At 50.9% G+C, this 12,937-nt stretch overlaps 1 protein-coding gene across 13 annotated transcripts in view; it reads right to left on the reverse strand.

Moving 5' to 3' along the window:
- MICAL3 (microtubule associated monooxygenase, calponin and LIM domain containing 3) overlaps nucleotides 1–12,937 on the reverse strand; it is a 176,446-nt gene that overhangs the window by 95,484 nt on the left and 68,025 nt on the right. For all 13 annotated transcript variants that reach the window (XM_082636853.1, XM_082636856.1, XM_082636855.1 and 10 more), the window contains 5 exons: nucleotides 5,759–6,096; nucleotides 3,660–3,867; nucleotides 1,703–1,819; nucleotides 1,195–1,296; nucleotides 516–671 (listed from right to left, as the gene is read on the reverse strand). In XM_082636853.1, the coding sequence (XP_082492979.1) occupies nucleotides 516–671; nucleotides 1,195–1,296; nucleotides 1,703–1,819; nucleotides 3,660–3,867; nucleotides 5,759–6,022 (847 nt within the window). In that variant the 5' untranslated portion in view covers nucleotides 6,023–6,096. The remainder of the gene's footprint in view (nucleotides 1–515; nucleotides 672–1,194; nucleotides 1,297–1,702; nucleotides 1,820–3,659; nucleotides 3,868–5,758; nucleotides 6,097–12,937) is intronic.

Here is a 12,937-nt window from a genome sequence, read left to right on the forward strand (position 1 = left end):
AACCTGAAAAACAGATGCAGTGGGAAGAAACCATGTTCTTCCAGAAAATAGGTAAGTGGAATTTGCCACACATTTCTGTTGCAGCAAAATGTCTAAGTGAACCCATCTATTCACAAGCTATCATACAACAACCTCATTTCTATCTAGCACGTGGTTTACTTCAAAGCCAAACAAACTCAGGAAAAAGAAGACACACTCAACACCTACAGTCAGGTTCTCAACAAACCAGAGCTCCCCTCCAACAGCCGACGGCGTCAGGCACCACCATGCAGAGCCAGGCAGGGGGAAGGGCGGGAGGAGCAGCCCATCCCTGCCATGAGGACACAGGACACCAGAGTGGGAGGCAGAGACACAGACAGCACAACGCTCAGAACGGAGCGCGGGAGTGAGGCAGGAGCAGAGGGACAAACAACACAGCAGTAACAGTGACGACCCCCCGGCCAGACCCTCCAAGAGAAAGATCACAGGCGAAGTTAAGTTTCTATCCTTTCTGCTGTGGAGGCACTGACACCAACCTGTGGCTTCCCTCAGCTCCTGGAAAAATTTTTGGTTGAATATAAAAGCCACACCACTGATCTCTTCCACTTTGGCTTCTGCTGTTGTGTTTCGGTTAATAAAATTTGCTGTAATGGCAATGGCCAGTTTTCCACGGAATTCTTTCCGACGAAATCCTGGAAGGAAAGAAATTTTCAGAGGTGGCCAAAGCTGGCTAAAGAAGGAAGATCATGTCACACAGGCGGGGTGCCGAGGAAGACATTAGGGAATATGGGGGATGGGAATCAATGGGAAGATTTCAGGGCAGCTCTCCTCTATCTGGAAATAAGGTGTTTACCTCCCAAAGACTGTAACAATCCAGGAGAGACGTCAGTCACCCACAACTAACACACCGCTGGAAATCTGATGGACCAGAACAGTACTCAGTACGAGGGGTTCCATTTCATAAAAAGGGACGCCGTCTGCTTTAGTAACTTAGGTTTAATCCTGCAATGTTCCCTGCTCACGGGTGGCTTGTCTCCCTGTGCCCTGGAGAAGTGGCCCAGTACCAGCCGGCGGGGCGAAGGTGGGGCCTGCTGTTCACCCAGCCTAGGCAGCGCACGCGTGAGGGTTCTCAGGAGTGGGGCCTCTGAAGACACAAGCTCTTGGCAGGGCTCCTCCACATGAAGCAGGTGAAGGAGAGAGGAGCGCTACCCGTACCTTCCAAGGTGTTCCTGCGGCCATCCCCTCCAATGATCACTTCAAACTCATACTCTGATACAGGATGGGTTTTGGGGTGCACCAGGGCCCGCCAACCTATCCCTGTGGACGAAAGTCAAAATAAAGGTTATCACCCAGACCCATTCATACATCTAAGACATCTCTAGGTACCCAGGTGTGCAGACTGTACAAAACCCCACGCCAAAAACACACCAGGCATAAAAGCATGGGGTACAAACCAAAGAGAGAAAGAAGCCTCAAGGAAGGCTCACAAAGGAACGCCCCCACCACATGACTTCCTATAACGAATCCAAGCCCCGTAATGTCTAATACTACGTCAGAGGCCTCCTCCTAAGTCAAAAGTTCCTCCAAAGACACAGGCCGTGCAAATGGAGACACCCCTTTAACTAGCTCTGAAAACAACCCTCAGATTCCTCTCTTCTCCCTGGATCTCATCTTTCCTCACCTCTTCAAGGCCCTTTTATCCCTCCTTCATTTGTTCACTCACGTTCATTTTCTTGGTCCTCAGGAGGCTCCACGAGTCCTTGGAATTCCACATTGACATGGATTTCAATGCCTAGGATCAATGCTACTTTCAAAAGTATTAGTTGAAGCTGACGGATACCTGGGTGAATAGGAAGATTACAGGAGTGAGGGCCCACCGGGGAGAGAGGACCAGTCAGCATCACTGCTCCGGTCCCCCCGTCCACCAATGCAGAGTTTATCCAGATGCTCAAGGCCACCTACAGCAGGCGGCTTTTCCGAGCCATGCTCCATAGCGTCTTCCTTTCTTTCTCAAGGGCAAATACAATTCAGTGCAAGAGGTGTTTTAGAGAGACACGCAAGCGTACCTCTCGAAAGCTCTGAGACAGAAGGAGACTCTCCCTTCCATCCTCCATGACACAGAGCCACAGTGATCAAGCAGCACCTACGATCCTGACAGGACTCACCACAGGAGGCAGAAGATAGGCACCCCCAGGGGTGCTTCCAATTGGATACAAAGGGCTTCCCTGCTGCCTGAACTGCCCACGGCATCTCTCTCTCTCAGCCTGTTCCCTCATTGATCTTCACACACTCTTACATGCTGAGAGGGGATCCCTCAAACCAACCTTAGTCTCTTACCATTCCCCTCCCACCACTGGTCTATAGCTGCAGAAACTAAGGCTCAAAATAATGGAAAATCTTGCTCATTATCATAGTGAGACTTATTTATTTGTTCAGTGTCCAATGGATAGTTCCCAGGTGTCAGACACAGATGGGCCCAGGTACACTGAGAGAAAGTCTGGGCCCTGATGTGGGACCCTCTCAGCTCCAAGACAAATCCTGCCACACACAAGGCAGACAAGTCCGCTGATATACTGACGTCGGTCCACTGTTAACACCGACTGCCTACAGGCTGCGACCAATGTGCTAGGAATACGTGGTAGTCCTCCACGCAGCCGTCTCGGCTATCTCCCCCACTTTCCACCATTCCACGTCACACCCCCAAAGACTTGTTAAATCCCCTGCCAGCGCACATCTCATTCCTGCAGATGGTTGTTACCCATTACAGCCCGACAGATGCACAGAGTGCTTCTGCTGCCGGTGGAATGTGGCATCTGCTGGCCAGTGTCTGATAAACTGGCACAACTGCTTCAAAGAGCAAAGGGTTGAGTAGCTGAATGTTTACAGGACACATCTGAGGAGCTCAGAACAACAGTTCCTTGATAAGGCTGTCCTGCAATCATTAATGATGATCAACAGACAAGACTTCAACTTCATAATGTAGACAACAGTCTGTTCTGAACCGCCTTTCAGAGCGGCATGCAAACAAAAGCACCGTCTGCATTAACTTCTACTGCCTCGAGCACAGGCCCAGGCTGAGCTTGGAGGGGACAGGAGGAGAGCAGGAGCCCTCCACGCTGCAGACCTCACGAGAACCACTCGGCCAAAGGGATCCCACTATCTACTTGCCATTCACAGCCAGACTAGGAGTCTGCTTCTTCCATCACTGTGGCTCCCCAGGACCATCCCCAGAGTGTTTGTTCTCACATTAGGAGAGTACCCACCTAGCACATCACAGCAAGCTGCATACCTCATGCTTCTCCCATCGGACCAAGAGCCACCAGAGGGTCAAAGCCCAAACTGGCAGTCTGTTTCCTAGCCTGGCCCCAATCCTATCCCAGCCCCAATCCTATCCCACCCACTGCCGGTGCTCAGTAAGCGCTCAGGATGTTAGAATTCCTTAAGCTGAACTAATTTCATAGGAGACACACTGGCAGTTAAGAATCTCAGGTTACAGAACCACTGGAGGGCAGGTATTTTGACTCCAAGCTGAGTGTGTTTTCTACACAATAGATACTAAGGATGTCAGGACACACTGGGCTTCTGAGTACGAATGCCTCCAGTAATCTGCCTGCCTCTTTCTCCTGAAAAAAGAGTAGAGGGTAGGGGTGGGATCCTACAGGAGAACTGATTTTACTTACTGATGTGGTCGATGGCTCCAGCACAGAACTTGCCGTAGAACTTCTTGGCACCCAGGCCTCGCAGATCGTGTATGGTGAATGGCCAGAGATGCAAGACATTGTTGCGGGAGAAGGCATCTCGTTTCTCAATCACGACCACCTTAGCTCCCAATAAGGATAAATCGATGGCTGTGCGGAGACCGCAGGGGCCAGCTCCAATGATGAGACACTGAAAAACACAGCTGCTTTCAGGGCGAAGGCAGCACCTCTTGAGCGCATAACCACCATTCCCTAAAGCCCCCCAGTAGGGTTATTCTCCCCATGACCAAGAAACCTTCAAACCCATCCGGGTCAGAGCGGAGTGCCTGCAATGGCTTCAAAGAAAAGCTGTGGGCGCTCTGGATGGAGGAGACTTAACTGTAAGTGCTGGACAGAAACTCAGACGTGGCACCTGCAGATCACATTTACCTGGGTCCTCACATCAACACACAATATGAAGATCACATCTCATCTCTCAAAAACAGGAGAAAACCTTCTGGAAGTTTTCTAAGTCAAGTAGATCTCTGTCCACAGAGGCACAGATCATTAAATACACAGCCAAGCAATCTTAGGGTCCTGGAATGGACCTACCACTTGAGAGACTCCAAGGTGGTAATTTTCAAGAGCCAAAGTTTTATGTGCAGAAAAGAGTTCTAAAATCACCAACTTTAGACTGAAAATCCAGGGAAATGATCTTGAAGATCCATATTCTAGAGAAGTACTCAGGGTGAGACCGCACACTTATCTTAACTCGTTGGCATGCACGTTCAGAAGAAAGACATGCACTGTTTCTGGCTTCCAATTCCTTTTATTCTTTTTTTTTTCCCCATATAAATTTATTTATTTATTTATATTTTTAATTTTGGCTGTGTTGGGTCTTCGTTGCTGTGCACGGGCTTTCTCTAGTTGCAGCGAGCGGGGCTACTCTTCGTTGTGGTGTGCGGGCTTCTCATTGCGGTGGCTTCTCTTGTTGCGGAGCGTGGGCTCTAGAGCGCAGGCTCAGTAGCTGTGGCGCACAGGCTTAGTTGCTCCGCGGCATGCGGGATCTTCCCGGACCAGTGCTCAAACCCATGTCCCTTGCACTGGCAGGCAGATTCTTAACCCCTGTACCACCAGGGAAGCCCCTCCAATGCAGCCAGCCATACACACATACATACATAAATAAATAAATAAATAAATAAATGTATGTACGTATGTATGTATGTATGTATATATATATATAACTCTAGAGTGCACTTGAATTACTTGCATTTTGTGGATGAATGAATGTCTACCCAAATGCAAACCAACACAGGGCAAGTTAAGGCTCTTGAAAGGACAGTAACAACAGTCACAAAGTCATCTGCAACTTCATTTCCCTGCTAGCTTTTCCGAACTTCTCACAGAAAGTGCTCTTACTAAGGAGGACAGCAGGAATGTATCACCTTTCTCCGCTCCCCACGCCTCCCCCTGCACAGGTGACTGGGCATCTCGGGTCTTTGCCCAGGCCTACCTGTTTCATGGAAACTCTATTTCTCTAGATTGTGAAGAAAGCAAAAGAAATACTTTGGTTTACAAAGCCCTTGCTTATCAAGATCGACCTCTGGAAAATGGATGAAAAGAGATCTGAAGCCTGTGGGAAAAAAATCCCCAAGTTGGTAAATACTCTACACCTTACCAGAGGCTGAGTCTGGAACAATGACTTTGCCAAGCACCAGGCTGCCACGGTCAGACAGGACATGGACAGGGCCTGGCTACCTCTTTGCTCAGAGGCCTGCATCCTCCTAACAGTCTGAGATTCAACTAGAGCCTCAGCAAAATCAAGCAACTCCTAAGGTGTTTGACTTCAGGGTTGTTCTCGGTAGCTGAAACCCCGAATGTTCCTACGTGAATCCACAGGATAAGAACGGGGCACACAGAACAGGCGAATGAATGAACACAGGAGGTGGATCCACAAAGTTCTGCCGCAGTGTGAGCTTGACGGCCTCCCTAGGCTGTGGCCTAAGCAGCCTTGTCCTCACCAGGCTACCTCCACCCAATGCTCTCTCCTTCTCCAGCTGAGTCCTTGGGTCAGTGCCCAGGGCCTGGGCGGCCGCCCCTACCTTAGTGTTAGTGCACGCCTTTCCCTTCTTGTAGTCTTTGTGGCTGCCCCGCTTGTCCAGCTTTGCCCAGAGGGCCTTGGCTCTCCAGTAGTTGAGCTTGGACTTGAGCTTATGGTAAAAGGAGCGGTGGTCCTTAGGCTTCAGTTCCAGGTGGTCACAGAGCTCTTGGAAGGCCTTGAGTGTCCCCTTGCAAGTGGTGGCCTGCACGAACCGGTCAAAGAGGATGTGAGCCCGATTCGTCGCCTCGTTCTTACGCTCCTCCATGTCTCCCCACTCTCAGGCCCCTGACAAATGGGGCGGTGGGGGGCTGTCGATCCACCTGACGCCGTCACGTTAATCTAATAAAGAAAGAAAGAGGAACGGTTAGCAAATCCAAAGCTGCATCTAGAAACGTTTTCTAGGAGACATCACTCTTTTCAGAGTGCACTTTCTAAGTGTTGCAGGCGTTCGTTACACGAGCGTAATAAGCTGCCGGTCCTCTAGACTCCAGGCACCGTCTGAGACACCGCGGATAGAGAAATGAGGAAGACTGTGGTTGCTTTCAAGAATCTTACAGTTTAGCGGGTGAACAGCTTAGATGTGCCCTACTAAGTGTCAGAGAGAGAGAGAGTCTCAAGGGATGTGGGAACACAGGGGAAGAGCGCCTATGTCATGGGGGAGGGATCCTCGTCCAGGATGAGCTCCTGAGGGATGACAGCTGAGGGTTTCAGGATGAATTCGTGTCAGCCAGGCAGGGAGGAAGCACAGGACGTGGAAGAGGAAGTAGACTGGATGGCCTGCAAGGGGCTCTTACAGATGAAAGGGTCGGGGATGTTCCCTGTGGAGTGAGTGGTGCACCCAGGCCGAGGGGTTACAGACAGAAGCCCTCACCTGTGGCGGGAGCCCTGTTACAGCTGAGCTGCCTTAGGGGAGGGCTCACTAGGCTGTCGGCTGAGTCGGCTCGGCGGGCACAGCACACAGGTGGTAGCTGACCTGTGAAGGCTGGTCAGACCACACGGGGGAGCCCTGGGCTCCGGGGGAGATCTGGACTCGGCGAGGGAGGAGCTGGCAGCCGAGGATGAGCGTGCCCTGAAGAGCTTCTGAGGCACAGCGGAGAGGTCTGAGAGCAGAGCCAAGGTCGGCGTTCAGGGACTGAAGTCCTGCCATGAGGACGGCACGTGGCAGGTAGCAGGATTTTACAGCCATTCCATTTTGCCCACAAAGAAACCTGACAGCAGTAATGATGCCGTCTATACCTCCTACTTATCAAAAACCTCCAGCACCCATCAGCCTACGTTTGCTGGGAGAAGCTTCAAGAAGGGAGGGGCCCCGCATGCACTCCTTCACCCACTCCCTGCCTTGGGTCTGTACCACGCTTACTTGTCATCACTGCGGAGAACTGCTGCTGGGGGCGGGAGGCAAAGGGCCCGCAGCTGGGACAGGGCGAGCAGAGAAGCGGGACAGGGCGAGCAGAGAAGCAGGGCAGGGCAACAAGACGAGCAGCACCTCGGCCCTGGGTCCACGCGTGCCGGGCCCGGGCTGCCCCACTCGGCCTCAGTTCTCCCTCGTGTGAGACGAGGTGAGAGTGGATGCCCCGAGTTCAGTGTGGGAAAACCCTCCCAGCCTCAGGACTCAGGCCCGGGGCTCCAGGCGACTTCCCACCGGGTGACAAACAGGGCTGAGCCCGAGCTCTGCTTTAAAGAGGACCTGCTCGTGGAGATGGCAGGGGATGGAGGAAGGGAGCTGCTGACGCACTGTGTTGGGGGGAGGAGGGGTGGAAGTGAGAAGTGACCTGCTATTTAGTGAACCAGCCCAGGGCAAAGGGAGCCACCAAACCATGTGCTGATGAGACCCTCTGCTTGCCTCCCCAGGCCTGGAAGAGCCCCACGTCCCATCCTGAAGCTCTTACAGGCAGGAGAAGCCCCCTTGGGAAGCAGGAATAAGATTCTGCTTCTTTCCACACTTCACCATGTATTATAAGGTTGAATCGAACCAACTGGAGGTGTGGGTGGTTTCCTGAGAGAAGGCAATACCTAAATACGAGGAACTGCCACTTTCCTCTTGTGTTTTCTGTGTCAACAGACACAGCACTTGTTCTGTGGAGGCCGAGGTGAAGATGGTAATTCTTTACCTGAAACACACTGACTTGGCTTCTCATCTCAAATACATCACTAACTCAACAACCCCTCCTATGCACACTGCTAAACAACAGCTTGTCCCAATAGCCACGTGGCCAGGAGTCCAACAAGAAATGGAATTACCTGGAACTAACCTACAGTTTCCCCTAAATAAAAGTTTATTCTAGGTAGTGCCAAGCAGCAAGAGAAATATTTTAAAGTTTCTAAAAAGAGCCCATTCTTCTTCTTACAAGTCAATGCTCATCTCAGAAACTGCAGGTAGTCAAAAGACGGCTTTTAAGTGGCACAGAAAACCAGACATGCTCATTCAGAAGCAGAAGAAAGGGTAATAACCCACGACTAGAAACAAGGGTCCCGGGTGCTGCCCGTCGGGGCCTCTGCAGCTTTATCTGCTGTGCTCGTGCGGCCAGCGCTCCTGCCTGTGCGTGCTCCACCTGTGTGCACGGCTCTCTCGAACCCCACCAGAGTCACAGTGTTCAGAAAGCTTTGAACACACCGGCTCTGATCTCTCTGCCCTCGTCAAGAAAGAAAATTATTTTTCTTTGTTCCTCAACAGCAGCAGCCACCTTCCACTCCCTTGCCAGGATCTGGAGGCCGAGGTACCACCGTGTTCTAGCTGACACCAACACGCTCAAGATCCTGCGACATGCATTTCTAAAGGCCTTTCCCCTGTCTCACCCTGCCCTAAGAGTCTTGGCATTTATTTTCAAAGAAGAATTCTGCTGTGTGGGCTCACACCCCCTTGGCTGGCTGTAGCCCACCCTGTTTGAAACAAACATTTACTTCCAAAGAGCTGAGCACTTGCTCAAATCAAACCTCACCACAGATGAACACCTTCATTAATAACTGGCCCCCAATCCTTCTGCTGATGCAAAACACTTTCAAATGAACAGGTTCCAGCCGCTCCCGGACAGCTGCAGAGAGCCTGCTTGCAAGAGGCAGACGGGGAGTAAGTGCCCAGTGTAAGAGAGTTCCACCTGCAGGTCACTAATGACAACAGATAAGTAGCGGGAAGCTGGTTCCTGGAACAATGTGACAGGCACCCGAGGTAAGACTACACAAGACCAATTCCCTCGGGCTGCCTCAGCTTTCCCCTCTGCGAGCCAAGTGGCCGTAGCAGAAGACACTCCAGTGTCTGTTCTGCAGCTCTGCTGGCAGGACAGCCTCGTGCAGCCTGGGGACTACCCGGCGCTGGGCTCACGCTAAGAGCAGCTGGGCAGACGGCAGAAGGGCCGCTCCCGCCATCAGCCTCATGCCTTCATTCCTGAACGTCAAGCCCAGGTCGTGCTCCTCGGGCCTCTCCTGGACCACCCCCATGTGCTGCACGTCCCACTAGCCAGGGAAAATCAACAGTCATAAGCGCAGGAGCCTACATACCAGGAAACCTGGCCGGAAGGTGCCAGAAACCCTGAGGACTGAAAAGTCAAGGTATGGAAGGAAGGGACAGGAGAAGGGAGGAGCCTGAGGAGAGATGAGGAAGAGGTGGGGCCCACTCTCCGCACGTCAGTGCGACCTCTGCCACCGGCAATGGCCTGCGAGTTCCGTCCCACAGCAGCTGAGTGCTGACTCAGAAGCACACTCCTTGGCTGTGGAGGAAAGTGCTAGAGAGACAGCCTATGAAGTGCATATGCAGGAACAGAGTTTATGTTTCTATTTATAAGAGTAAAAGGTTGTCACTGACTCATGGCTGGTTGGAGAACACTCAGTCTCTAGCTCTTAGAATAGATGGGTGGTTATTTGAGGGGTGGGGGAGACTTATCTTTAAAAATAGAAAAAGGAAAGAGAATCAAAACAACAAAACAAGAATTATACTTCAAGAGTAAGAAATCAGAGCCAAGTTTGGTTAATTTTCTCCCTAGCCACTGCACCACTAATATACCGGCATATGTGCAAATCTGACTCTTCCAAAAGATCTATGAAATGCTCCTTTCCCAGCCCATGCAGTCAGAGGCGTGACTTGTCTAAACAGACCTTAGAAGGAAGGCAGATAGGAAGACATGTTTTACAATGTCATTAGGAGGAAAATTCGATGACAAATGCACTTCAGATTACAGAGATTCCTTCATGTGTTACAGAAACAAGGACCAAAGTAGCCAAATGCCTTGAGTTCTTGGTCAGTCTTTCCGCAAAAGGCCCGCTCACGCCACCATCATCTGTGGGTGGGGACACTGAGTCCCTCGCCTGGGGCACCTGATTGAATCAGACTGTCTGGGAATGAAACTCCTCGTCGCCCCAACTGCTTCCCAGCTCCTGTCCCAAAGGGCTCTCACCTCTCATGGCCGCAAGACAAGGTCCTCTAGGTCCCGAGGAAGCAAGCTCAAGATACAGGAAGGAAAGCAGAGTCGTCCTCACAATTCTCGTTGCCACCTTGGTTCCATCCTCAGTGCTTCCCTGACTTTCCAGCCTATTTAGCATCTAATGGACACTCGGCGGGACGCTGAGGACGTCGGGAACCAGCCCCCGTGCCCCTCCCCACTCCATGGATCTGCTCTTTGGTCCCAAGCGCCGGTCCTCATCCGCGCCTGCGATCCCGCAAGCAAGTGACTGGAATGGCTCTCTCCTCCACCACCTCAAGGCTTCATCAGGGCAGGGACCGGGTCTCTGCAGCTTCTGCCTGACCTGCAGTAGGAACACTCTAGTTTCTGTGGAGTTGACAAGGGAAAAGAATCCCTAGTGGGAGTCTGTCTGGAGGTCCCCACGTGGCTGGGGGAGGTGGAGGAGAAGCGGGGGGATGTTACAGAGGAGAGTTCTATCTAATGTGCCACCAAAACGGGGTGTCTAAGAACACAGTCAGCCTGGGCAGGGAGGAGCAACTAGGAAGAATGCAGCGCTTCTGTTATGGATTCTCACACTGCCTTATTCTAGGAGGTGGAACGGCCCTCTCTAGAGGGGTCTGAGAAGAGCCTGGACCAGGACCTCTGGGTTCTCTTCCAAGTCTCCAATTCTGAAAGATGCTAACCCCTAATGTTGTATCTTCTCAAAACTTTTTACTTTACTTTCTTTGATAGCAACCTATTTCTTCAGGAAAAACACCTACACAATTGACCAAGGAGTCAGAAATGACCTCTGCCCATAGAGGACAGACTTGTGGTTGCCAAGGGGGAGGGGGAGAGGGAAAGGGATAGACTGGGAGTTTGGGGTTGGTAGATGCAAACTATTACATTTAGAATGGATACACAACAAGGTCCTAATGTATAGCACAGGGAACTATACTCAATATCCTGTGATAAACCATAATGGAAAAGAACATTAAAAAAAAAGAATGTATATATGTATATAACTGAGTCACTTTGCTGTACAGCAGAGATTGACACAACATTGTAAATCAACTATAGTTCAATAAAAAATGTTTTTAATATATATAAATGGGATCATTAAAAAAATAAAATATTGAAGGGTCAAAAATATATATATCTAAAACATAACTTAAAAAAAAAAAGAAAAGAAATGACCTCTGCCTTTGTCACCCCAAGCAAACACTAACAAGTCCAAGTCAGAGCCAAACACCAGTAAACATAATGGCTGATGACGATGCAAATGCCAATGTCTGTCCCAAATAACCCGGGAAAACAAAGAGTCAAAAAGAACAATGCCCCAGCCCCAGTGTCTCAGGAAGAGTATCTTCACCTGCAAAGTGAAGGTAATGTCCAATGAATCACAGGGTTTTGCAGGAACTGAGGTAATGAATGCAAAATGTTTAGCAGCGCCAGGTGCACAGCAAGACCCAGTAAATGGCAGGAGTGTTGTTATTATCTAGTCGTTGATAATCCCATCAACAAAAGGTTATTATACTCAGCTAAATACGTGGCTACTCATATAACAGAATGAGAGAACTCAGACAGCTCTGTCTTTTGAAAGAAAGAAAAATGTTGTAAAACTTCCTTTGTCCCTCCCTCACTCTTCACCCTCCCCACTCCACTCGTCCCAGAAGCTGTGACAATGGCATTGCGCAGGAAGGGCTAAAGGATAACACCTGAGTGGCCAAGTTCCTGCCAAACTCAGATGTTCAAACAAGAAAGATACAAGGACTGTCAGTGACAGTGAAAACAGCCAACACTGAATACTTATTGGCGGTCAGATCCACACCGCATCTCCACCGTCACCACAATCTACCACCTGCATTTTGCAGGTGGAAAACTGCTGCTTAAAGACGTTTAAACGTCACACAGCAGGAAAACGGTGCAGCCAGGTTTTGTATCCAGAGCCCAAGGCCAGAGCCATTCGAAGGAAGAACCACCTGAGAACACAGCTTGAGAAACAAGAGCTCATCAGAACGACATCCCCGGTCCAGAACCTCCAGGAAGAGCGCTCCGGGTGAACTTATTAGCAAGGACACACAATACAAGATTCTTTCTCTTCTCACAATTCATCACTGTATGGGCTCCTCTGAAATGGAGGTCAGGGCACTCTGGGGTCACAGTGACCCTCCGAGTGGCAGCTGAAAGGCTCAGCGCTCCGTAGCCTGCATCCCTCAGCAGCTCTGGCACCTGAGCCATCTTCAGCCCCTCTCAGGAGGTGATCACAAAGCATTTCTGAATCACCCAGTGCTACTCCACTCGCTGCAGAAACCCAGGGCAGGACAGGAGGTGAATCTCAACCTACTCACTACCAAGGGTCCAGAGCTGAGGGACAGAGACCAAAAGACCAACCCCTTCCTGCCCACAAGTCTGAGAGCCTTGTTATGATCCAGGCTGTCAGGGCAAGGAAAGGGCCTCTGGTTGGGGAGAGAGGCTCACTGAGGTTGTGGGAGAGCGCAACCAAAAGCTATTCTTCTGCACAAGGGCAGGCCCCAAGCCACGGAGCTCGGCACTGTGTACCCAGTTCCCGGCACACAGCAGGTGCTCAGTGAGGTTCTGCAGACTAGAGGACTACCCAGCCACCTGCACCTGTGCTGACTCGGGAAGTGGTCTGCCTGGTTGCTGTGCAGGGTGACCTCGAGGGCCACTACTGGACAGGGGCTCAGAGAACACCAAAGCTGCGGCAGCCCAACAGGATACCGATACTCCCGCAAGGACAGCTGTGGAGCTGTAGGGAAACACCTCCGGTATCTCCTGCTCCCCGG

The sequence above is a fragment of the Mesoplodon mirus genome (genome assembly GCF_964341445.2).
Source record: "Mesoplodon mirus genome assembly, chromosome: 11".
NCBI classification, from domain to species: Eukaryota; Metazoa; Chordata; class Mammalia; order Artiodactyla; family Ziphiidae; genus Mesoplodon; species Mesoplodon mirus.